This window comes from Paroedura picta, chromosome 6, assembly GCF_049243985.1.
Source record: "Paroedura picta isolate Pp20150507F chromosome 6, Ppicta_v3.0, whole genome shotgun sequence".
NCBI lineage: Eukaryota > Metazoa > Chordata > Lepidosauria > Squamata > Gekkonidae > Paroedura > Paroedura picta.
In genome coordinates this window covers 75,717,864-75,742,154 of record NC_135374.1, presented here as the reverse complement: position 1 = coordinate 75,742,154, position 24,291 = coordinate 75,717,864, and the positions used below count along the sequence as shown (strand labels likewise).

At 40.0% G+C, this 24,291-nt stretch overlaps 1 protein-coding gene across 2 annotated transcripts in view; it reads left to right on the top strand.

Moving 5' to 3' along the window:
• The window catches only part of CDKL5 (cyclin dependent kinase like 5), a 91,080-nt gene that overhangs the window by 19,698 nt on the left and 47,091 nt on the right, over nt 1-24,291 (top strand). For both annotated transcript variants that reach the window (XM_077343127.1, XM_077343128.1), the window contains exons 2-3: nt 18,854-19,068; nt 21,138-21,172. In XM_077343127.1, coding sequence (XP_077199242.1) covers nt 19,005-19,068; nt 21,138-21,172 — 99 coding nt within the window. In that variant the 5' untranslated portion in view covers nt 18,854-19,004. The remainder of the gene's footprint in view (nt 1-18,853; nt 19,069-21,137; nt 21,173-24,291) is intronic.

The window sequence follows — 24,291 nt, the reverse complement described above, 5'->3', positions numbered from 1 at the left end:
TAGGAAATTCACAACTACCTGCCTACCCATAGTGACCCCAGTTGCATGCCCAGATGCAGCCACCTCCCAAAGCAGAGTCACTGGCCAGTCTGGCCTGGAAGAAATTTGCCTTCTGATCCCAAAGTGGCAATTAGCATTTCCTTGGGCATGCAAGAAAGGGTCAAAAGAATCAAGCACTGACATAATCCCTTCTGTCCATACACTTACAATCTGCCTAAATTCACAGAATCATGTCTGCCAGATGGCTATTTAGCCTCTGCTTTAAAACTTGCTAAGAAAAAGAACTTACCACCTCCTGAAGAAGCCTGTTCCAGTGAGGAACCTCTCTAATTGTCAGAAAGTTATTTTAGATGTTTAGGTGAAAATTTTTCTGTATTAATTTCAACCCTTTGGTTCTGGCATGACCCTCTGGGGCAACAGAAAACAACACTGCTCCATCCTCAGGGACACTAGTTAGGAGGAAGTATAAAAGGAAGGCCTCTATGCCTTTTTGTTAGCTGTCCATAACAATTGATTGGCCCTTGTGTGAGACAGGATGCTGAATTAGATGGACCACTGGTCTGATCCGCCAGGGCTCTTATGTACTTATCTTCGCTAATTTTCCAGTTATTTTCCCATTGCCACCACATACACTGTCCTGAGTAGCAGCTGGTAGAGAAGGAGGCCAGGAAGTATTGCCATGTCTACACTATGTTAAATTATCCATACAGCTTGAATGTAGGGAAATAATTTTAAAAATCACTTTAGTACAGAGAGCTGAGAAACAATCACTTAACATTTCCAAAGATTTAAAGCATGCTGAAGCAACTATGACAACATGTTGTGACAGTTCCTAAGCAACCATATCATGTGTCTTGGGCTTTCTTACTTCCCTGACTGTTGTTCTCTATATTTGGTAATATTTTGTGTTTGTTCTGTATGATTTAATTCTATAATTTGATATATTTTTATGGTGGGTTTTTTTGGTTGTTGTAACATACCCATTGGGGAGGAATGTAGAATAAAATATTTTGATTTGTTATCAGCCCCTCAGACAACAACTAAGAACAAGGAACATTCTGTTGGAGACAGCCAGCTTGGCATGGTGGTTAGGAGCGTGGACTAATCTGGCGAGCTGGGTTTGATTCCACACTGCCCAACATGCAGCCAGCTGGGTGCCGTTGGGTTCACCACAGCACTGATAAAGCTGTTCTGACTCAGCAGTGATATCAGGGCTCTCTCAGCCTTACACACCTCACAGGCTGTCTTTTGTGGGGAGAGAAAAGCGGCATATAAGAACCAACTCTTCTTCTGCTTCTGCTTCAGCTGCTGCAGTTGCAGTCACCAGGACACACTGGCAAATATAGCTGCAACCCCACTATAAAGAGTTTGTAAGACCAGAATTGTTACTATTGCTCTCTACTGTTTAAAATGCATCAATTATTAAGTAAATTACTGGTTTTGCATTTTCATGCACAGTAAGACGTATTGTACTGATTTTTGAAGTGCTTCATAAAACATCTTTCCTAGTGATGTGTTCAGTGTGTGGATTGGAAAGAGAATGTCACCTTAATTTTTGGCAGATTTCTTAAGCAATGCAGTTTGTACTTAAGAAGTTGGACAGAAAAACTTTGTAGAATTGTGCAAGATGAAAAGCAGCTTAAATATGCATGCCTTGTTCTGCTTATTCTTTAGCCTTTTTATGAGATTGTTGATGCTGTTAAATCTGAACACTAAAAAAAGTGTATGCAGAGATTCCATTGTTGTACTCCATTATCTTTTACAACTAAATTAAAATTATTTTATACTCGTGGCATGCCCCCAAAGTATGGCATTTTCAGGGTCTATGTGATACTGAACCTACTCACTGTCACCTGGCTTTATGCATTTACATTCTCAAAGTGAATTAAGTTCTTTGCTGGGGAGATCACAAGGTAAAGGAGACTCAATAGTTTTGAGACTCAATAATCAGGGAGAAAAAGCAAGAATCTGAGCTTCCTACTCCATAAAGCTACTATGACTGTGTAGCCAGATAAGTAGATAGAGGACAGCACAGGTAATGATCTGGTTCATAATCTTCCTCAGTCCACTATCAATTTGGCCATATACATCAACATAAAAATTGACAATTACCAGTGCAGTCCTAAGTAAAGTTAATAAGTCAGTTGACATCAGTGAACTTAGAAGCATCTCATTCTACGTAGAGTTCCAGTACAGGTAGAACAGCATGCGTTACATGCCAAGAAATCACAGGTATGCTCTCTGTTTATAGTTTCCTGCCTACTGTTGTAAACCTCCACAAGCCGGACGGACTGAGAGTGGTGGTAAGTAAGTGAGGAATAAATGACTAGAAGAGAACCTATGTGAGATTCTAGTATGTTAGACAATTAGAATGGCTAGCACATGCATCCAAGGGTACTAAAAGAATTTGCAGATGTCAGACTCTCTGAAACTCTGTCCATTATTTTTGACACTTCTTGAAGAACAGGTGAGTTGCCAGACGATTGGAGGCAGGCAAATGTTGTCCCCATCTTCAAGAAAGGGAAAAAGGAGGAGCCGGATAATTATCGACCCATCAGCTTGACATCTGTAGCTGGCAAAATTTTGGAACAAATAATCAAACATTCTGTCCTTGAGCAGCTGGAACTGAGAGCTGTGATTTCTAAGACTCAGCACGGGTTTCGCAAGAACAAGTCATGTCAGACCAACCTTATCTCTTTTTTCGAGAAAGTGACTACCTTGTTCGATCAGGGGAATGCCGTGGACATAGTTTATCTGGATTTCAGTAAAGCTTTTGATAAGGTTCCACATTATATTTTTGATCACAAGTTGGGAAAATGCGGTATGGATCCTAATTCTGTCAGGTGGATCAATTACTGGTTGACAAATCGTACCCAGAGGGTACTTGTTAATGGTTCAGCATCTTCTTGGAATAGAGTGACAAGTGGAGTATCCCAAGGATCCGTCCTGGGGCCTGTGTTGTTCAACATATTCATAAATTAATTGGATGAAGGATTAGAGGGGATACTTACTAAATTTGCAGACGATACTAAACTGGGTGGGGTAGCAAACACAACTGAAGACAGCAACAGAATACATGATGATCTTGATAGGCTTGAGAAGTGGGCTAAACTGAATAAAATGAAGTTCAATAGGGACAAATGTAAAGTTCTGCATTTAGGTAGGAAAAAACAAATACATCAATATAAGATGGGGGAGACTTGTCTTGGCAGTAGCATGTGCAAAAAAGATCTAGGAATCTTAGTAGACCATACATTGAACCATGAGTCAACAGTGTGACTCGGCGGCTAAAAAGGCAAATGGGATTTTGGGCTGTATCATATGGAGTATCGTGTTCATAACACGGGAGGTGATGGTACCGCTTTACTCTGTTCTGGTTCGGCCTCACTTGGAGTACTGTGTTCCGTTTTGGGCACCCCAGTTTAAGAGGGATGTTGACAAACTGGAACATGTCCAGAGGAGGGCAACAAAGATGGTGAGGGGTTTGGAGACCAAGATATATGAAGAAAGGCAGGGGGAGCTTGGTCTGTTTAGCCTAGAGAGGAGACGGCTGAGGGGGGATCTGATAACCATCTTCAAGCATTTAAAAGGGTGCCATATGGAGGATGGAGCAGAATTGTTTTCTCTTGCCCCAGAGGGACAGACCAGAACGAATGGGATGAAATTAATTCAAAAGAAATTCCATCTAAACATCCAGAAGAAGTTCCTGACAGTTAGAGCGGTTTCTCAGTGGAACAGGCTTCCTCAGGAGGTGGTGGGTTTTCAATCTTTGAAAATTTAAAAATAGAGGCTAGATAGCCCTCTGACGGAGAGGCTGATTCCGTGAAGGCAAAGGGATGGCAGGTTACAGTAGATGAGTGATTGGGATGTGAATGTCCTGCACAGTGCAGGGGGTTGGACTAGATGACCCATGAGGTCCCTTCCAACTCTATTATTCTATGATTCTATGTACAAATCACATTTGCTCAGGATCATTCCCTCCCTCAACTTCTTGCAGTTAAAATATTGGGCCTATTTTATTGGCAGCAATTAAGGAAAAGAGATTTTTAAGAATGCTGAGCTGCTGGGGTATTAATAACTCTTACTGCTGCGTCATGGGCAAGATACAGAACCTGAACTCATTAAGGGACCTTTGTTGTAGAGTGCTCCATCATGGATGAGTTTCCTATCAAAATACAGTGTGCACTTCCTATATGCTAGTTTTTAATTGGTTGAAATAGTCACAAATCTTTTAACAGCCTCAGATGATTAAATGCTGAGAGCAACATCATCATTATTTATCAGATTTATCACATGCCGCTCTCATAAAACATCTCGCAGCAGGTTACAGAATAAAACCCCACAGAAAATAAAGGCATTAAAAACATTACCATTACCATTACAAGATAGCAACTCTGTCAGTGAAAAAATCAAAGTCATCCTGCATCCCCTTCCCCCCTTCACTCCCCCAGTCTGCCTCCAGTATCTCAATGCCTCAGGGCATAGATTTCCAGGACATAGATTATCATTCTAATCTGAGGAAAAGGCCTATTAGATCTTCCGTGCCCCAGCCTCAACCCAAGACCTGGCTGAAGAGCTCCGGTTTACAGACTCTGCAAAACTGTGAAAGCTCCTGCAGGGCCCTCAGCTTTTCTGGGAGTCCATTCCACCAGTTTGGGACCAGGACCAGAACCAGGACCAAAAAGGTCCTACCCTTGGTTGAGGCCAAATGAACTTCATGGAGGCCAGGAATCACCAATAAATTAGTACCCGCAGAGTGTAAAAATGTCCTCTGTCCTCTGTGCATCTGTCTCATGCATATGGGATCCACAACAATAAAAATATCAGTTATTTCCTTGACACTCTGCACTTTTTGCTTGCTGTGCACTCTGAAGGGGCACGTGATCTGTCGAATACAAATAGTAGCACCAGAGAGGAAACGACTGGCTTCCTACTGCTTGCTGTTGCTGTCAGCCCCACTTCTGGTCTTTTGTGCATGGGGATATGGGTTCATACTTTCCTTCATGTCCTTGTTTCTAATGAGACAAGAGAAATATGGGAGGGGATAAGTAGGTGTTGTAAGATACATTTTCATTCTAAGTGCTTTTTCATTCTGCTTTCTTCATCGTAGCACTCTACTGTCACATTGACAAAACTCCTGATATTTATATTTGGGAACATGCCTATTGGAGAAGGTAATATAATTAACAAGTGGCTATTTGTTGCAAGCTGTTGATTGGAAATCTGCTCTCAGTACCCTGAATTTGCATCCTGCAAAGAAATTGTCATGAGTGTTTGGCCAGTAGGTAGAGTGGAGTGTGGGCTCTATCTAGCGCACTATACCAGTATGTGCACAGCAGTGGTACTTACTTACTCATAGCACATACGCACAATCATAGTGCTCATCCATATGTCCTCCCCATTGTTTGTCAGTCTAGGTCTGGCAACTCTACTATTGTAAGATTTCTGAAGTTGTGGAAAAGCCAAATATTCACCTGTTTTTCTGTTTGCCTCATGTCTGAAATGAAGGCCTTGGGAAGGCAAGGCACTTCTAGACCATAACTAGGCAATGCGAGAAGGAAAAAGAGCACCAATGCCATCATTTTATTTATGGATTTATTTTCTTAGTGATCAGGGCAGTAACTGTAACATAACTGTAAGTAGCAGCCATAGTATTAAACTACAGTAAAGTCCCTATGCGCACTTAAGTAATTGTATTTAGGGTTCAATCTGTCAGGTGTTGGTTGGTACACTGGTCAGACTTTATGTTACCTCGTACTCCAGCATTATTTAAAACCCTGATCTTCAGACCATCACCATCACCTTGTGGCAGAAGGTTGTTGAATTCTGTTCTAGGTTAGGTAGTAGAGAGGAGGGCTGTCCGTATTTGGAGTGCTACCATCATGAAAACCCTCTTTTTTTATAGTGTCCTACCTTATTTAAAATGGATGTAGGAGTAGTGGGACCTCAGAAGATGATCTCAGCTGATTGTGGTATATATCTGCATTTTTAAAATTCTCTTGCTTGTCGGATTGTTTTTATTTAGACAAAGTTTCCATGTATGCTCCTTGCTTAACAGACACGGGAATAATAGATATAGTCCAAGTCATGCATGTTTATGTGTACTTACTATTTCATGATGGTGATATATGATAGGTTACAGGGTTGAATATAACCTTGACCTCTGTAGTTGTGGGGCCAGACAGGGAAGATAATAGGTAGAGGTGACAGTTATTCTGTATTCTCCGTTTATTCCAGTAGGAACATTAGCTTATTTTTCCTCTTCTGCTAGCTTGATGTTACAGATAAAGGGAACAGATCTGTTCTGACAGCGTAGGATTTGCACAAATTTAGTGTTAGTTCCATATAGTGGCATCTTTTTGGTCTCATTGGCACAGGAGGACTTAAAAGTGAAATTTTTCTTGCATTGCTAGTGAAACCTGGGGATGAGATCTTGCTGTTTATTATCTAACAAAATTCAATTTATAGTTGCATCTGTCTGTACTTACGTTGGGATGGAAGTTTGTATTCCCTCTGTGAACTATTGACCCATGTATTATAGAAGTACAAGTAAAAACTCATTACCTTTTCCCTTCCTGGTACTGATTTGTATTACATGTAGTGGCCAAGAGAGAAATTTTTATAAATGTTTAAGTGCTTTCCCTCTTTTTTCCTTTGCTCATGGGTTGACCCAACTTTTTCCTGATCTAAGAAATGTTGTAGGCACTATTGAAATATAAGCAATGTAGGTCAGTTAATATAATGAAAAGTCTTTATTCTGATAGTCATCTAAAAGATGTAATTTGTTTGAAAAGCTCAAGTGTCTTGCTGAACTTCTGGAAATGAAACATTGTCCTTACAAAACTGTTATTTTGGAAGAGTAGTTGCATATGAATCATTATTAGTATGTTTATTCTCAGGTTGGGTTGTACGTTACCTGCTATTTTGGTTTTTATGATAAGATAGTTAATCTTTAACCCAGCAAGGATAATTGTACAAATAAATTCCTCCCATCTTATCTGCTAAGGAGAGTTGATAAGCTTGCCAGCCCTAGAATTAGTGGTATCTAGTGCTCCTTGTGCTCTCACAGATGTTTGGATGGCTTTTCTATGCTTGTCTGCAGGGATGAACAAGGGCAATTGTTCCTTGCTGTTTGCAGGTGTGGGCAATCTTAATACTGGTTTCTATAGTACCATTTTGGCTTTTGCTGTGTCACTTTTAGATTTAAATTCTTCACTTAGCAGAAAATTGTTCTAGTTGGTGTTCAGTTTTTGGCCAGCAAAAAGGCAATTAAAAAAAATCAATGAAGAGTAATCTGGCCAGCTAGCACTTGAATTTCTTGTTATCTTTCAGAGTTTCATAAAGATAAGTTGTCTGTCAGTCAGTAACCTTTTATTGGCATAAAATGTATAAGACATATAAAAATAGGGTTTAAAATTTCAACAAAATAGTAAAATGGGGTTACATAACCAAACAGATCTTAAAATGATTAAATAAACTATAAAAGATAAAATACAAGGTAGGCAGCATATTATAAAAGCATCTTAGTTAAAACTCTGGCAACTAAAATGGTTATCTCTGGGTCTTTGTCAGAGAGCAGAAATTGCAAGGTCATAGATTTACTTACAGAAGGCATGTTTCCCAGCAAGGCAACAAAGCTGTCATCCCGACACTGATGCCAAAGAATGCTGGTGAGCAGACTCGAGGCTGGGTAGGTATGAGTTCCTGCTGCTCATGGTCTAATATTCTCTGTTTAATAATCCGGAAGATACATTTTTCTTCCAGAGGTAGTAGGGAGTTCAGATCGATGCCAATGGAGGATAATTTTTGTTCAATAGCCTGGAACCATTGAAATTTAAGAGGGTCACTTTTTAGACAAGTTAAAAGGCTGCCAGTTTCTATTCTAAAAAACAGTCTGACCCAAAATTTAAAAGTAGCTATCCAGGCCCTTGTCTCTACCCTAATTTGGCCAAATTCTGCGCAAATGGCATGGTAGGAGACACAATTGGGAACTCCTGAAATTTGCCTATAGAAAGCAGATTGAACACCCTCAATAGATTTATTAAAGGCAGGAACCCATAAGGGGCATCCAAACAGGAGCTGGGACATTACTTTGGCATTAAAAATTTTAATTGCTGCAGGAATAAATTGGTTACCTTTTGCAGAGAAAAAGAACTGTTTTATCAAGGAAGATGAGTATTTGGCCAGTTTGATAGCTCGTTGGCAGTGGGAGCTCCATTTCTGGTTATATTGGAAGGTAACACCTAGATACTTAAATGTTTTGACTTGTTCTATTGAAGTGCCTCCAATAGACCAAGTCATTGCATGCCAGCTCTTAGAGAAAACCAAAACTTTTGTTTTACCATAGTTAATTACTAACTTATTATCTTGGCAATATTGGTAAAAGGTGGATAAGTATCGTTGTAAGCCAACCCTTGTATATGAGAGTATTGTAGTATCGTCGGCATACAACAACAAAGGAATATGCTGGGAACCAAGTTTTGGGGGATGACCATTAATAGGTTCCAGTTTTTGCGCTAAATCATTAATGAATAAGTTAAACAACAAGGGGGCCAGAATACAGCCTTGCTTAACTCCAATGGTCTTTGAGATCTTAGAGGTTAAGTCTCCCTTTGAAGAATACCGGACTTGGCAGGAGGTGGACACATAAAGTTTTTGGATGAGAAACACAAGTCTCGGTTCCATACTCATTAATCGCAATTTATTCCAGAGCATATCCCTATCTATCTTATCAAAGGCACTTTTAAGGTCTATAAAAGCTGTGTATAGCCTCTTACCATTTTGGGACGTATATTTCTCGGCCAGGCATGAGAGAGTTAAACAGTGATCTATAGTAGAGTTACCCTGCAAGAAACCAATCTGTTCAGGACCTATAATTCTTTGAGAGCGAGCCCAATCAGTTAGGCGCCGTTCGAGATGTTTTGCATAAATCTTACCTATAATTGATAATAAACTAATAGGTCTAAAATTATTAGGGTCATTATGGTCACCCTTTTTAAACATGGGAACAATGATTGAATTCAACCAAGAACTTGGGACAATCCCATGTAAGTCAATTAAGGTAAATAAGTTGGCCAAGGGTGGAGCCCACCATTTAGGGTTGTTTTTTAGAAGTTCAGCTGATAGGGCATCCTGGCCTGGGGCTTTGCCTATCTTAAGGCTCAGAATTAGTTCCTCTACTTCGTCAGGCAAAACTGGGGACCATCTAGGGACATTAGTTGGGATGGAGTCATTCAGCAGATTTTCTGGGGCTGCTGGGACATTAAATAGAGCAGAAAAATGATCAACCCAAACTTGGGGGGCAATAATAAGTTCTAAATTATCAGTCTTCCCCCTCAAGGGTCCTCTTACAGCTGACCAGAATGCTTTGGAATTTTTGGATTTAACAATGTCAAATAGGCGGGCCCAATTATCGTGAGCGTAAAGCCGTTTTTTCTCTCGGATAAGATAATTATGCTGTTTTTTTTGTTCAAAGTAACTGTGGATAATAGTCTGATCCTCTGACGATTGGGCCTGTCTAAATAGCTCTCTCAGTTTTTTTTTTGAGATATGACATTCTTGGTCAAACCAGGAGGAATTGCTGCCTTTGTTACAGACTGGTTGTGCTTTAAGGCCACAAAGGTCAACTATCTGAGAATACAGCTCTACAGCAGTCATAGGTGAGCTTGAGTTAATTAAAGTCTCCCGGAGTTCTATCATTCTTTCAGATTCCAAAAGAGATGTGATCTCTTTCTCCATCTTAGCGGACCATCTAATCCGTTTCAAACAAGATTCAGTGGGAACTGCTGGTAGAGATTCACTGGGACTGCAAACATCTATCCCAGTATGATCCCATTTTAGAGTCAGTGGAAGGTGGTCACTCTCAGTACGTGACTCTATAGAGAAAGAAGAAATATTTTGGAAGCAGTTAAAAGTGCATAATCCGTAATCAATCACACTCTGTCCTCGAGGGGATGTGAATGTGAAGTCTGCAGATGTGGGAAACTTGCTTTGACCATTTAATATCAAAAAATTGTGCTCTATACAGAATTCAGTTAATTTGATAAGTTGTCTTTTTCAAAATATCTGGCCTGCCTCAGTAAAAGAGGTTTCTTATAGCAAAAAAAATGTAAAATCCCCTTCCGTCCATCCTTCATTTTGTTCAGTTAAAAATGCCAAATAGAGTTAAATGATATCTTGGCTATTTCCACATGAGGAAAATGTTCCTGGATATCCTTTGCATGTTGGTGGCATATAGAGCCTCCTCCACATGACATTGCTAACATCCCAAGGCTGTCCAGTAGCCGAGTTGCAATTTGGCCATTTTTAACTTGCGATTTTGGGAATCGAGAAAACTGGATGAAGAAGAAGAGGACAAGGAGGAGGAGGAGGTGGTGGTGGTGGTGGTGGTTCTTGTATGCCGCTTTTCTCTATCTGAAGGAGTCTCAAAGCGGCTTACAGTTGCCTTCCCTCTCCCCACAACAGACACCCCTAAATTGCATGAACCAGCAGTGAGCAGCTAGGGATAATACTGTATGGAGAGGGAAACACACGATAGTCTGGCCAGCTTCGTCCTGCACTCACACCTGCCCTCCCCTTTTCATTTCCCACTTCAAGTAATTTTTTTAATGGTGCGGTCTGTGTAGCAGCGCGACTACAAACCTACATTGTCAAAGGTGATATAAAATCTTCTTTAAAGTGTCCACGGACTTTTTGGAGTCAAGCACGCAAAACAAAACCCTTTATCTATTTTCTGGCAACCTTCTCCAGATCATACAGGGGTCTGAGCACCTTGTTTTAAAGCCAACTAGTAGCACAACATATCTTTTTGGGTTCCAGTTATAATGTTCAGGCTCTCAGAAATTCACCCAGACAAAAATAAACTGCAAAAGAACATGAATTCCAAAAGAGGGCTTTTTGTGTTTCCATACAGTCTTATCCCTAGTTGCTCACTGCTGGTTCATGCAATTTAGGGGTGTCTGTTGTGGGGAGAGGGAAGGCAACTGTAAGCCACTTTGAGACTCCTTCAGGTTGAGAAAAGCGGCATACAAGAACCACCACCACCACCACCTCCTTCTCCTCCTTGTCCTCTTCTTCTTTTTCTTCTTCATCCAGTTTTGTATATTGTATCATTCTGGCATTTCTCCATAGCAATGGGGCAGTATTGATTTCTATTAAAAATGCATATGTGTTGTGGCATTACCGCATAACAACACAAGTGCCTTTAAAAAAAAAATAAAAAAATTGGGAAGTGTGGGGGAGAAAGTTTCAGTCCACGAGATAACTGCTGTGCTGTGATTGGCGGCTTGCTGTGATAAACAAGCCAAGGAGCGGAAGGAAAAGTTTGTATTGCTTTCCCTTGCAGTCTCGTCAGGAGGCAAAAAGCCATGATGGGGTAGAGGGATAACACAAGAGAGGTCTCCCTGTGAGGAGGGCTGCAGACGTGAGATTTACCATCCCACGTTTGCCAGCAGGAAGCCACTTCTGTGTGGAAATGGTCCCTGTACTTTTGCTGCTAACCAATTTCTCTTGCTCATTTTCACAAAAATATCAATTGTTCTAATAAATTACTTTACCTGGTAAGTGTATAATTTCATACATTATGTGAATAATTTTAAAATACATATGCTCATAGATGTTACATTTGTAGCAGTACAAATTTAGTTGTATTGGTTGTTCCATTTTGTTAAGAGTTTCTACTTTGCACTTGCAAATCTATCAGATATGGCTGCAAACTACTTTTAAATAGATTTCGTTTATGTTGTATTTTCCCGTATTTTTACTCTTGCTTGTCGAATGGCTTTTTTTTTAGCTGCTTATGGCTTGCCTTTTCAACTTTGAATGTACAAGAAGGGTTGTTTTTCTTGGTTCTGTTTATGATACAGTTGTTCTCAATCAGAATTGCTTTCCTTATCTGTCTTGTCTAGAGCAGCAAGGGAACAATGAATGCAGGGATCATTACTAAATCCAGTCAGCAGCCTTTCCCTGAGGTAGTTCCAATACCAGTGGTGCAGCTGTGAGCAGCTCCTTATTCCCCCTGAAGACTTGCTTGTTTTCAAGGAAATATTTGTAGTGATCCCTCCCCTCTTTACCATGTTAAGCAATGACAGCAGCAAGACAACTCTTTGTAGCTATTTTACTGGTACACTGTACCAACAGAGTTTCATATTCAGAGTGGATGGACATATTTTATTTATGGTATAGCTGCTTTCAAATGTAACATAGAAAAAATGAAGATAATGAAGGCATTCTTCTCTCTCATTAATGGTTTGGATCCACTGTCTCTTGACAGTGAGGAATTGCATATCTCCCTAACCTTTCTGTTGTACTAGAATACCCTCCAACCCTCAGAAACAGGTTTTCAGGAGGGACTGGGAAATGCAGCAATGCCAGGGAGAAACTTCTGCATTAGCAGAGTTCTTCAAGCAGTTCTTTCCATTCAGGCCTGATGGCATTCCAGCAACTTGTGGGAGAAAGAAGTGGCAGTGGCATGCCATTTCTAGGAATCACTGGAAACTCCTCAGTAAAATTCTGGCAATTCCTAAACATGATGACACTCTTAAGGTTTTTCCGGGACATAATGGCACTCTGTGCTAACCCTATTTGGTGGGAAAACAGGATACAAATATTTAAAACTGATTTTGGAATTTATTGGATAATGTAAATAGACTGCACTGTGCAGTGCGTATGAATGTTTGGGCCATAGGCACTGCGTCTCCCATGATTGAGACAAAGTCTCTCTTTGATCGAAATCACTTCTACATCTTTCTTTCAGCATGGCTTCCCTTGAGGTCTTAATCATGTTTTACAAATTGGCGTACTATAAACATATTAAACATGTTTAGTTTTGTATGTGCTATAGGAAAAACTAATCCTTATCTCCATTATATGGCTGTTTTGAAGTGGGGGAGCTATTCTAAGTGCAACTTTCATGGCTTGGCATCAAGACGCTTGATTCAAGCCAGTTTTAACCAATCCAGCAGAATCCTGTCTCAAAATATGAGCTTTACTAATATGAAGAAGAAGAAGAAGAAGAGTTGGTTCTTATATGCCGCTTTTCCCTACCCGAAGGAGGCTCAAAGCAGCTTATAGTCGCCTTCCCATTCCTCTCCCCACAACAGACACCCTGTGGGGTGGATGAGGCTGAGAGAGCCCTGATATCACTGCTCGGTCAGAACAGTTTTATCAGTGCTGTGGCGAGCCCAAGGTCATCCAGCTGGCTGCATGTGGGGGAGCGCAGAATCGAACCCGGCATGCCAGATTAGAAGTCCGCACTCCTAACCACTACACCAAACTGGCTCTCTATGATTAGCTTAACCTGCTTGGGTGTCTCTCTTCACAAACAACACCTTATGAAATGGTACTCTCAGAGTTTGTTTCCTTGAGACCGATTATGCACAGCAGCGGCAGTGCCGGGCGATTCTTGTGTCTCCACAGGGACTGCATTTCGATGGTGGAACTAGTTGGCTGCTTTCTAAAGTGGACCAGGGCTGCAAGGGGGCCAGGCTAGCACCGTTGTCATGCATAAGTGGGGATTAGTCCTGCTGCCATGCAAGCACCGGCCCAATGTTACCTCTCCGTGCATAATTGGTCTGAGAGTAACTACTCCATAAAAACTTTCTGAATTGGGCTTATTTTGAGTTGGCATCATCTCACTTGCATGAACTATCTTCCTTTCTGTCAAGTTTATTGCTTCAGCCTCTCACAGAAATATTTATAAATGGATGCTGAACTTTTAAATAGAGTGATTGTAATAAACTGTAATTTTTCATTTAATTTCAGTCTTTATGGAAATGATAACTTTTCCCCTGATGTTAACAGAATAGAGGTCCATTAATTAATTGATGCAGGAATAATGTCCAGTGACTGCTAATTTTTTTGACAATTGTAGAGGGTCCCTGCTTAGAAAGTAATATCTCTCCATTAAATTGGTTTAGTCAAATAACATGGAAGAATTGTATTGGGCAGAGGTATAATTTAACAAGTATTGGAGAAAGAGGGCAAAGTAGTTTCTGCAGGCTTTGTTAACATAGTTTGACACTTTAACATGATAACACTTTAACATGATTTTGTCTTTAAGATATATCAGTTTAAATGTATTAAATAAATACACATTTATATACTGCCCTCCCCGAAGGCTCAACATATAGTTGAAATTAACACCTTGAATCGTCATCCTATGATGCTTTTCTCTGTGTATAGCTATTTTCAGTTTTACTGATCATGTTGAACTGGTGTAAGGTGATGTATAGCATTGAAAATTAACGTCTGTAAGGTTGATGACCACAAAGTGATATTGAAAATGAGTTCCTGATTTGCCATTATTTTTAAAGGTATCTGAATGCATTTGGCCTGTGAGACTAAAATTAATGGCTGTGTTCTTTTTTTAAAATCATAACCAAGGAGATTATGGATTTTTAAAAAGTTCTTGTTAGTGGTATGGAGGAGGGAAATGATTTTTCTGATTAAATTTTGACAATTTAAAGGAAAAGAAAATTCATTTTCACAAACTAAAGTAAAAATATATTTTCCTTAACATTCAAGTGACAGTTTCAGAAAGATTTGTCTGCCTTTTTCCTGCTCTATTTAAGCTTGTGGATGATTTACAGCTCATTTTCCCTGCAACACCATGTGGGAACACTAAAAATAGTGATGCAGCTTCATGTGTCTTGGGATGCAGAGACCAGCAAACAGCATTCATTGATCCACAGACATGTGCTTATTTAATGATTTATATTCATTTCTACCCTGAAGTCTTGTTCCCCATGAGCAGCTGTGTTCCCTGCTTTGCACTATTGTCAATCCATGCTTTTGGTAGGCTTTTCATGCAGATTTTTAAAAAGGTACCCATGAAGTACATTTTATAGTAGGTTTTCTGAAATGATGAATTGATATGGAGACGTTTTGTGGTATTAATATGATACTGGCTTGGTCAAATTACAAGGCGAGGTGGAAAACTTTGTGTATGCTGTGGGGATTCAGACTTTCTTTTGCTAAAAGCAACTTCATGCTCTTCTTGGCAGATTGCCACCAAAGCACAGTATGGCCAGTGGTTTATAGTGAAGAGTAGCACTAGGTAGAAAACAATGTTATGTGTTCTCCCTCTGGATCGGAGGACATCTGAGATAGGGTTTTCTCATCCACTTTTCAGGGAGGCATGAGTTAAAAACCCAAAGATATTCCCTTCTTCCTATTCCTGTCATGCACCCTTCAACCTTCTCTCTAGTCTTTCTCCTGCCTCAGACAGAAATATCAGCATGGAGAGAGCTCTACTGTACTTATCTAATTTTTGGAGCATTTTTCTTATTTCTAACATTTTCTGCCCTATTCTTTACCTTCCTTAGCATTCTATTCTGATCCATCCTTTCTCCTTGCCTCCCACCCAAACAAGGGAATTTTTATTTTGGTTTGGGAAATAGCTAGGATCCTGTATCTTTTGCTGCGGCAGCCATTTTCTTTCCACAGCAGTTTCCCACTTCAGCCCAGCATGAACTATGATCCTAGAAACAAGAAGTTGCCAGCATTTCACACCAAAGGCTCAAAAGAATGAGTCTCCAGACTGAAGACTTCTATGGGAGAAGGCTTTTGGGACTCCAAACAGGGATTAGACACCTAGCAAGTGGTTAGATCTGGAGTGTAGAGCCTGTATTCCCACTTTGGGTTCAGTGCCTTCAGACTCAACATCAGGACTGAGTTCTTTTCAGTTCCAACGCAGCTGTAAGTTCCGCAAAGTTCCTCAGAACCACCTCCACAGAAGGGCATGCTGTAAGAATAAATATAAATAAATACCCCTGTATATACTCAAGCATAGGCCGACTCAAATTTTTGCTGAGGCACCTAATTTTACCACAATAGCTAGTGGGACCCTTACTCGAGTATAAGCCTAGGAGGGCTTTTTCAGCATGAAAAATGTGCTGAAAAAGTAGGCTTATACTTTATATACATTAAATACAACTTCTCATTCTTTGTTAGTTCACCTGTTGCTGTCAAGACTGAAGTTACTACCTCTACTCCAGCCCCATGGCCATCTGCTGCATTATCAAGACCCCTCCAGACAAGTGATTTGGAAGAGCTTTGAGTGACATTTATTTTTGGGCCCCTTCTCCTCCACAATCGTTCTAATACCCACCCGGACCACCAGTTTACTAGCAAAGCTTCCTTCCTCTGGCACCATTGTCATCAGCTCCAGAACAGAGTCTTCTTTTTCAGTCTCAACTTTCTTCAACCGCATTCTTACTCTGAACCCATCTGACTCTAATGATGACATGTTACCATCCTTGGTTGATTCCAGTGCCCCTTCAGATCCATCAATGGGCGAGGCTATAGGCGATCCATCTCTTATCTTTCTGACCAATGTTCTCTGTCTGTTTTTGAGCATCTAAATTTGCACGGCAAAGTTATTTCAGCTTGACATTGTATGCTCAGAGCCTTCTACATTCGATCCAATCCTAAAGGTACCCTCTGGATGCTGGACCTGTTGCCTTTCCTATGTTGCAAGCCTTCCTTGATGTAGCAAAAGGTATATAGGCCAAACCTGTATCAATATTGCCTTTGGACAAAAAGACAGAAAATGTGTACTAGGTTTGTAAGAAAGATTGTGACACCCTCACCTCACTGATGCTAACTCCATAATAACTGAAGTCATTCCAACCAACCAGCACTCTGGTTACTGTTCTTCTCCACTTGACAAATAAGGAAGAAAGCTTAATGACCTAGGCTGTAAAATCTACACTTCAAGGGCTTTGACTCTGAAAATGGACAATTTTAATGCCATTATGGGACATTATCAGATATTCTTGTGGGAAAATGTCACATACATTGACACCTTGCTCAAAGATAAAAAGAGTTTGTCTAAGGTCCTTTATTGAGGAGATGGAGAACCTCCTGCTGTATTTCACTAGGGCCTGAAGATTAGAATGGAAGATTGCTGAATTACAAATTATTACAACACACAGGACAATATGAACCCTCAAGCCTTGGGATATTGGCTTCTTATCTCACTTTGTTCTTCTTAGGTGCGAAGTCGTGTCCGACCCATTGCGACCCCATGGACAATGATCCTCCAGGCCTTCCTGTCCTCTACAATTCCCCAGAGTCCATTTATCTCACTACATGTGCTAAATAACTCAGTTCTTACTTATACCCAAGACTTGAACTTGTTGGCCTTTTGGGTTGTTTACTTGGTCATCTGTATGCCAATTTGCTACTATTTACATGTTTCACCAAATGTGCTATTCCAATCTTATCTGTATTTATTGCTCAGTTATGTATGCATCTTTGCTCTAATTAGCCCCTTTTGGAAACTAATTTTCCTTGCCTATATGTAACATTTCAGGAAATCTGTTCCAGTGTAACTGAAGTAGTGTGCATCTGCCCATGCCTAGTCTCTCAGCTAGTACCCAGAGTTGAACTTTGTTGATCTTTGTGTTGCCACTGGACTCAAACTTCTTCTCACATATGTTTGTTAATGCTTGAATTTGTATACTTATTTACAACTATTCACAGATCTTGACAACTGCCTTCATCCAATCTCGGCTATTGCCACTCAGTTTCTTGTGCATCATTACTTTTAGCTAGCTCTTCCTGGCAATTAAACTCCCCCACCCATTCTCTACCTATAAGTAATGGTTGAAGATATTCTTTTTCACTGTGTCTGATGAGGTATGCATGTTCACAAAACCTATATATTGAATAAAACTTTGTTGGTCTTAAAGGTGCCACGGGACTTAAACTTGATTCTGTTGCTTCAGACCAACATGGCTACCCGGTTGATCCCTAAATTGCTGCCTACCTTTCATATTTCCCACAACATAATCCTGCTGGTGTTTTTCCCTCCTCTCCTCCTTCAGATAGGGAATGGATACTACACAGTTTGGATGTATAAAGAGCATTACTTTTTCCTTTAGATTTTACAGCATCCTTTTGAAAGGATAACAATTTATTGATATGCTTTGCTGGTCCCCACAAAGGACATGCAGCCTCTGCACAAACTATCTGACATTGGTTAGTCAGAGTAATATCTTACTCTGTCTCTAAAGTGGACTGCCTTTTCCCTTTAAAAGTTCACTTAGCAAGGTTTCAGTCTTCTGCAGCATTTTGGGGCAGTGTTCTCTTGGACAGATTATGCAAAGCAGCAGGCTAGTCTTTTCTGTCGATGTTCATCAAACACTATGATGTTGACATGAACTTAAGGACAGGTGTAGTGAGCTTGCTATTCTCCCTAGAGTTGCTGTGCAGAAACCATGAAGATGAAAATAGGTTTGCACATAACTTGTAGCATTTATTCATCAAGTCGTCTTCTGTGCAGGCAACATATTCCTCCCTGTTTACCCTGCTGTGGTAACCTCTGCTCAGTGGGTCCTTCTCTGTGGGGGCAAAGGAAAGACTCAAGGAAGGATTATTGTCTCCACCTCCACTCAGTACCAGTTTGTACCACTTAGTACCAGTTCCAGCTCAAGTTGGAGGGTGTTTGTGCTCTAAATGTTCTAGAGAGAACTGGAAAGCTTTGGAACTGATTTCTGCTACTGGTCTGTTCTAGTGTGGTCCTCATGTGTGGCTGCACAGAAGAATACTTGATGAACAACTCTTACACATAAGTACAATCCTGTTTTCATTCCTAAGGATGCAGAGAACACGGTGCTGCTTTTTATTCACTGTATGTAAATTCTGTCTTAATATAAAAACTGGAGCTTGTGGATTTGACACCTTCATATAAGTCATCTCAAACAATTTTCTCTATAAGTAAATAGAAAGTTAATAAAGTATGAAAATAAAATTCATATGTGTTTAATATGCTATAGTTTATCTTTTAATTTTAAAAAATATTGTAAGGCAAGGTTAACTGAATCTAATGTTACCATTTCTTTCTTCACAGGGATCTTTTACTAACCGGAAGTTAATATGGGAACATGAAATCGTATAATTAATTAGTATAGAAACATTGGTCTTCCATCTACTGCAAAGACTTCAGATTTTCTCTGAAGTGCCATGTTGTGCCACTGTTATCCCATGAGGAATTTGTCTTCATGAAGATTCCTAACATTGGTAATGTGATGAATAAATTTGAGATCCTTGGGGTTGTAGGTGAAGGTAAGCATTTACCCTTAAATACATTTTAAATAGGGACTCAGTGCATTCAGAGAGGCCGGTATACCTAGGACGGAAATTACTGTCTTGGATAACTATATTTTAGATCAACTGCTGTGTTGATGACTAACAGAAGCAACAGTTATTCAGAGAGATGAGGTGGGATGATGGAACAATTTTCGAAGATGTACAAATACTGCATGTTTGTCAGAGGCTATAACGAGACAACTCTTTCTCTCTCCACATACATACATACACACACACACACACACACACAAGTCCATCATGTTAGTCTCCAACTTTTGTGTCAGAAGCTGATTATCTTCAGTAGTGAACGCCTGAATAATGAAATGGTTTACATTTTGAACACTGGATTTCCATGTACATTATAGAAGTGGTTTAGGAAGCCACTGTCTCCATTAATTTTAGCACCCCTTGTTTTAGGTTCTGTGTTCAACATCTCTAAAGTTCAGTAATCCACCTTGTACTCACCAACATGCCACCTGACTCACTTAGAACCAGGGAGAAGGGCAGTGACTTGCCCTTGCAGCTGTGCTGAGCTTTAACCTCTGGAGCTCAGGTATGACATTACAGACGAGGTCCTCTGGGAAGGAGCAGAATCAAGAATAAAAGTTGGTGCATTGCCAAAGGTAGTCAAAATCTGTAAACTGCTGAAACACAGTCACAGTGCAGGGTTTGTTTGTTTGCTTTGTGAAGAGTGACCAGTGCATATAAAGCATGTGTTAATATACATCCATAGTTAAGATTTCTGGAAGTGGGTATATTCTGTATTGTAATGTTTTAACTTGGAACCATTTTTAAAGTGAAATGGAACTACATTAAGTTTTTAATAGGCTTACATAATGTTAATTACTGCAATTTAAGTGGAAGTGCTCAGTAGCTGAGGGCAGGTGACACATTTCATAAAGCATCATATACAAGCTAAAACTATTAATTACTGGTTACTGTTTACTGGTTTGCTTACAGATCAAGTTCAAGGTTCTGGTTTTGACCTTTAAGGCTATGTGCAGCCTGGGGTGGGGGCTGAAAAGGCCCTGACCCTGGTCAAGGCAAATTTCGCCTCCTTTGGGCAGGGGATCCTGAGTAGATATCGTTCTGCAGATCTTAGTGCTCTTGGGGAAATATAAGGGAAAAGCGGGCCCCAGACTCTTTTGGACTTTAAAGGTTAAAACCATAACCTTGAACTTGATTCAGTCTCCAATCTGGAGTCAATTCAGCTGGGAGAACACTGACATTATGTGCCCTCCACTGAGTCCTTGTCTGGACTTGAACCACTGTATTTTGGACCAGTTGGAGTTTTGGAGCAGTCTCAAGTGTATTCCTCAAGTGTAGAGCAAGTTGCAGAAATTCCTCCCCTCTCTCCCAGAATAAATTCTAATTGTTTACCACACTCTACTATAGCTTGGTGTAGTGGTTAAGAATGGTGGCTTCTGACCTGGAGAGCCAGGTTTGATTCCCCACTCCTCCACATGTGGCCATATGGGTGACCTTGGACCAGCCACATTCCTGGTAGAACTGTCCCCATAGAGCAGTTCTGTCAGAGCTATCTCAGCCTCACCTACATCACAGGGTGTCTGTTATGGGGAGAGGAAGGAAAGGCCCCTTGGGACTTCTTTGGATAGTGATCAACTTTTCTTCGTATTTCTTCTTAGGTCACATCTCCACAGTTTTATCCTACAACCTTCAACAACTGTTTTCAGAATTCTGCTGATAAGAAAGATTATTGTAAACTATTACAACATTTAAAGCCAAAATTATGTTTTGTGTGCATGTATAAATCCCTGATAGGAGTTTATTGTGTTTTACAACACAGACACTTTCACATTGTTTAGTATAATTTCATAAAGGAAAGAACTACAAAGTACTTCAAAAGTCTAGGAGCTCTTATTATTGCCAGTATTATGCTTGAGATATAATACAGACATAAGAAAACAAGATCTACTACATTCCTTGAATGCACCTTTAAAACTGAAATTGTTTTCCTAAAGTCTGCTGGCTAATGTTTATTAAATCTGTTTTTCCTTTTCTCTTCTTTTGTGGTAATGGTCTAGGAGCCTATGGAGTTGTACTTAAGTGCAGACACAAGGTGAGCAAAATGTTTAAAGGATTGATTTGGGGACCAGGTTGCTTTAAAAAAATACATTTAACTATCAACAATATGAGAATCCATTTGCAAGCTCTGAGTTGACCTCTTTGTAGAAATTTTAATTGTAGATGGTGGTCCCCTCTTGTTGTTATTTGTTGCAACGTTGTGTCCCGTCGCGACCCCATGGACTATGATCCTCCAGGCCTTCCTGTCCTCTACCATTTCCCAGAGTCCATTTAAGCTCGGACCGACTGCTTCAGTGACTCCATCCAGCCACCTCATTCTCTGTCATCCCCTTCTTCTTTTGCCCTCAATCACACCCAGCATTAGGCTCTTCTCCAGGGAGTCCTTCCTTCTCATGAGGTGGTCAAAGTATTTATGTTTCATCTTCAGGATCTGGCTTTCTAAGGAGCAGTCAGGGCTGATCTCCTCTAGGACTGGTCCCCTCTAATAATGTCCCACAAATAATTCAGTAAGCATCAGATTTTGAACCTTAAACTTTCTTGGGAAGGGAAAGAGCGGAGAGAGGAAAGGGAATCCCCAGTACAAGGAGGAAAGCCATTGTTGGTCCCAAAAGAGTTTTCTGCGGTCAAGTTGACTTTTCATTCATTTATTATAACTCTTTATTAAAAAGTGTGTATGAAATGTATTAGTATATATTTTACTGTCTCACTAACAATGAAAGAGAATGCACAACACGTATCTGATGCTTGTAATATAAATTGCATGGACAATATTTCAGGTCTTTATACTGTCTAGCATTCAGATGAATCAGAAATATGCTGCTGGATTGTTTGCAATGTCTTGAATAATGGTATCCTGCATATAAACCTGTCATATTTGGAAGACACTATTTTATGTTCTGCATGTTCTCTGCCAAAACAAAGGTTCTGTGCAATGTTGCCCATTTCAAAATCTAGTTCAAAGGCAAATAGCAACAGAAGGCAACAGAAACCTAGACAAAATAAAGAATGGTGCTCTTCAGTATATCCTTATCCATTGTTCCTCTTAATATTTGTGAAACAGCCCTGAGGGTGGAGAGTGTCCTGGCTGTCCAAGATGGAATAGGGCCAATCGGTGTGACCAAGCTTCCCTGGACGCTAGCCACATTGCTCTCAGACATCTGAGAGAGACACAGAGAGACACAGAGAGCCCTGCCAAACCGAAAATGACCCCTGATTACCTGCTATGGCTCATGCTGAGAGAGGGAGAGATGGAGAGGGGGAGAGAGAGAGAGAGAGAGAGAGAGAGAGAGAGAGAGAGAGAGCTGCGCCTGCCGGTGTCCCCTGTGTCCTAGCACCGATTGCATTCCTGGTTGCAATGGACTTTCTTGCTAGTTTGTAATAAGTTCCTAAGTAGATGCTATTTGGAAGGCAGCCTCATTGATTTCAAGTTCCAGTATTTTTTAAAGATCTTTAATTGAGATTAGGATTGCTGAAAACAAACATTTAGTTTAGACTATGCTACTTTATTTCTTGATTTTTTTTTTTTGGCCATTTCTTCATCTCTTTTACTGATAGTTTTTGATAGGGCACAGCATTCAGATGAATTTGCCTAGCCAAGCACAGCTACAAGAGCTGTTCAACTGAGCAAGGTGTGGGGGGCGGCCTGTTTCTTTCTCCCTCCTTTCAGGGGGCCATGGGTGGTGACACTTTTTCCATTCAGTCACTCCAGTCTCAGAAATAAATATTGGCTTACTAAATTCCTGCGAACTACTTATAAAGTGTTTTATATTTGTTTCTAATGTTGCAATAAGATAGCAAATAAAGAACAAACTTGTCCATTTGTTTATAGGAAATTATGCACATTACATGTGATGTTGGAGTAAGATGGGTTTCTAGTTATAATTAATTGAAATTATTGAGTATAGACATCCATCCATTTTCCCCCAGTGTGATTGGACAGAAAACATTAATGTGCTAAAGAGGCTTATTCAGTAGTATTGGGCTGTTCCATCAATTTGTCCAGCAACACTGTATAGGCATTCTGCTTCAAAAAGTGTTCTTGGAACTTAAAGCCATTTTCTCAGATTAATTTTTAATATATATAAGTTTTTGAAGATTCCTTGGTACTGTTTTGTATTGATAAAGAAATATATGACCATACCATTTATTGCAACCAATTCTTTTGAACAGAATGTATACATATTTCTTTTATATGAACTAGTTAATACATCAAAATCAGAGTCCAGTGGCACCTTTAAGACCAACAGAGATTTATTCAAGGCATAAGCTTTCGAGTGCAAGCACTCTTCCTCAGAGTATGAACTTCCATCATGACAGTGGAAATACAAAGCAAAAGTTAATTTTATATTTATATAAAATTTAAAATATAATATATTCCCACAGTGGAAATATAAAGCAAAAGTTAATTTTATATTTATATAAAATATAATATGTTCCCACTGATTTTGTTGTGCTAATTCAGACCAACATGGCTACTCACTTGAATCCAGTTAATACAAGTTGCTGATAATGTAGGAGTGTGTTAAATTTAGGCATTCCATCAGCAATGTAGCAGCTGCTGCTGGTTGCTTTTAATTATGAGTCTGCTGAGTGTTATCACTATTTTGCACATTTAGTTAAAAATGCATACAAGTGATATAAAAGAATCCCAGATAACTGCAGAAATCAGAATCTTTGATAGAAATCATGACTATAAAAATAAATTTATTGTGGCTTTTGTAAAGGCCAATAGAAGGGGAATATCTATATATATTAAGATGAGAGATGGAATTTGATAGAAATAAATGTATTCATTAATTCATTCATTCATTCATTCCACCTTTCCATATGGCTCAGGGCGGTTTACGTACAACATGGGGGGGTACATGGAACGAATTAATATATAACAAACAAATACAACAACAATAATCTAAATAACACAATTTCAGTGATCTTAAACAATATAACAGGAACAGAACTTAGCTAAGGCCCTTAGAGAGGACAGACTGCTTCAGGACATGGAGAGGATGTCTGAGGGGGGACCTGTTGTCAGTGGAGCTCCCTTTTGCTGGCCCTGCAAAATTTTGGGAGTTCGGACAGGGCCCTGATCTCTTCAGGGAGCTCATTCCACCAGGTGGGGGCCAGGACAGAAAAAGCTCTGGCCCTCATTGAGGA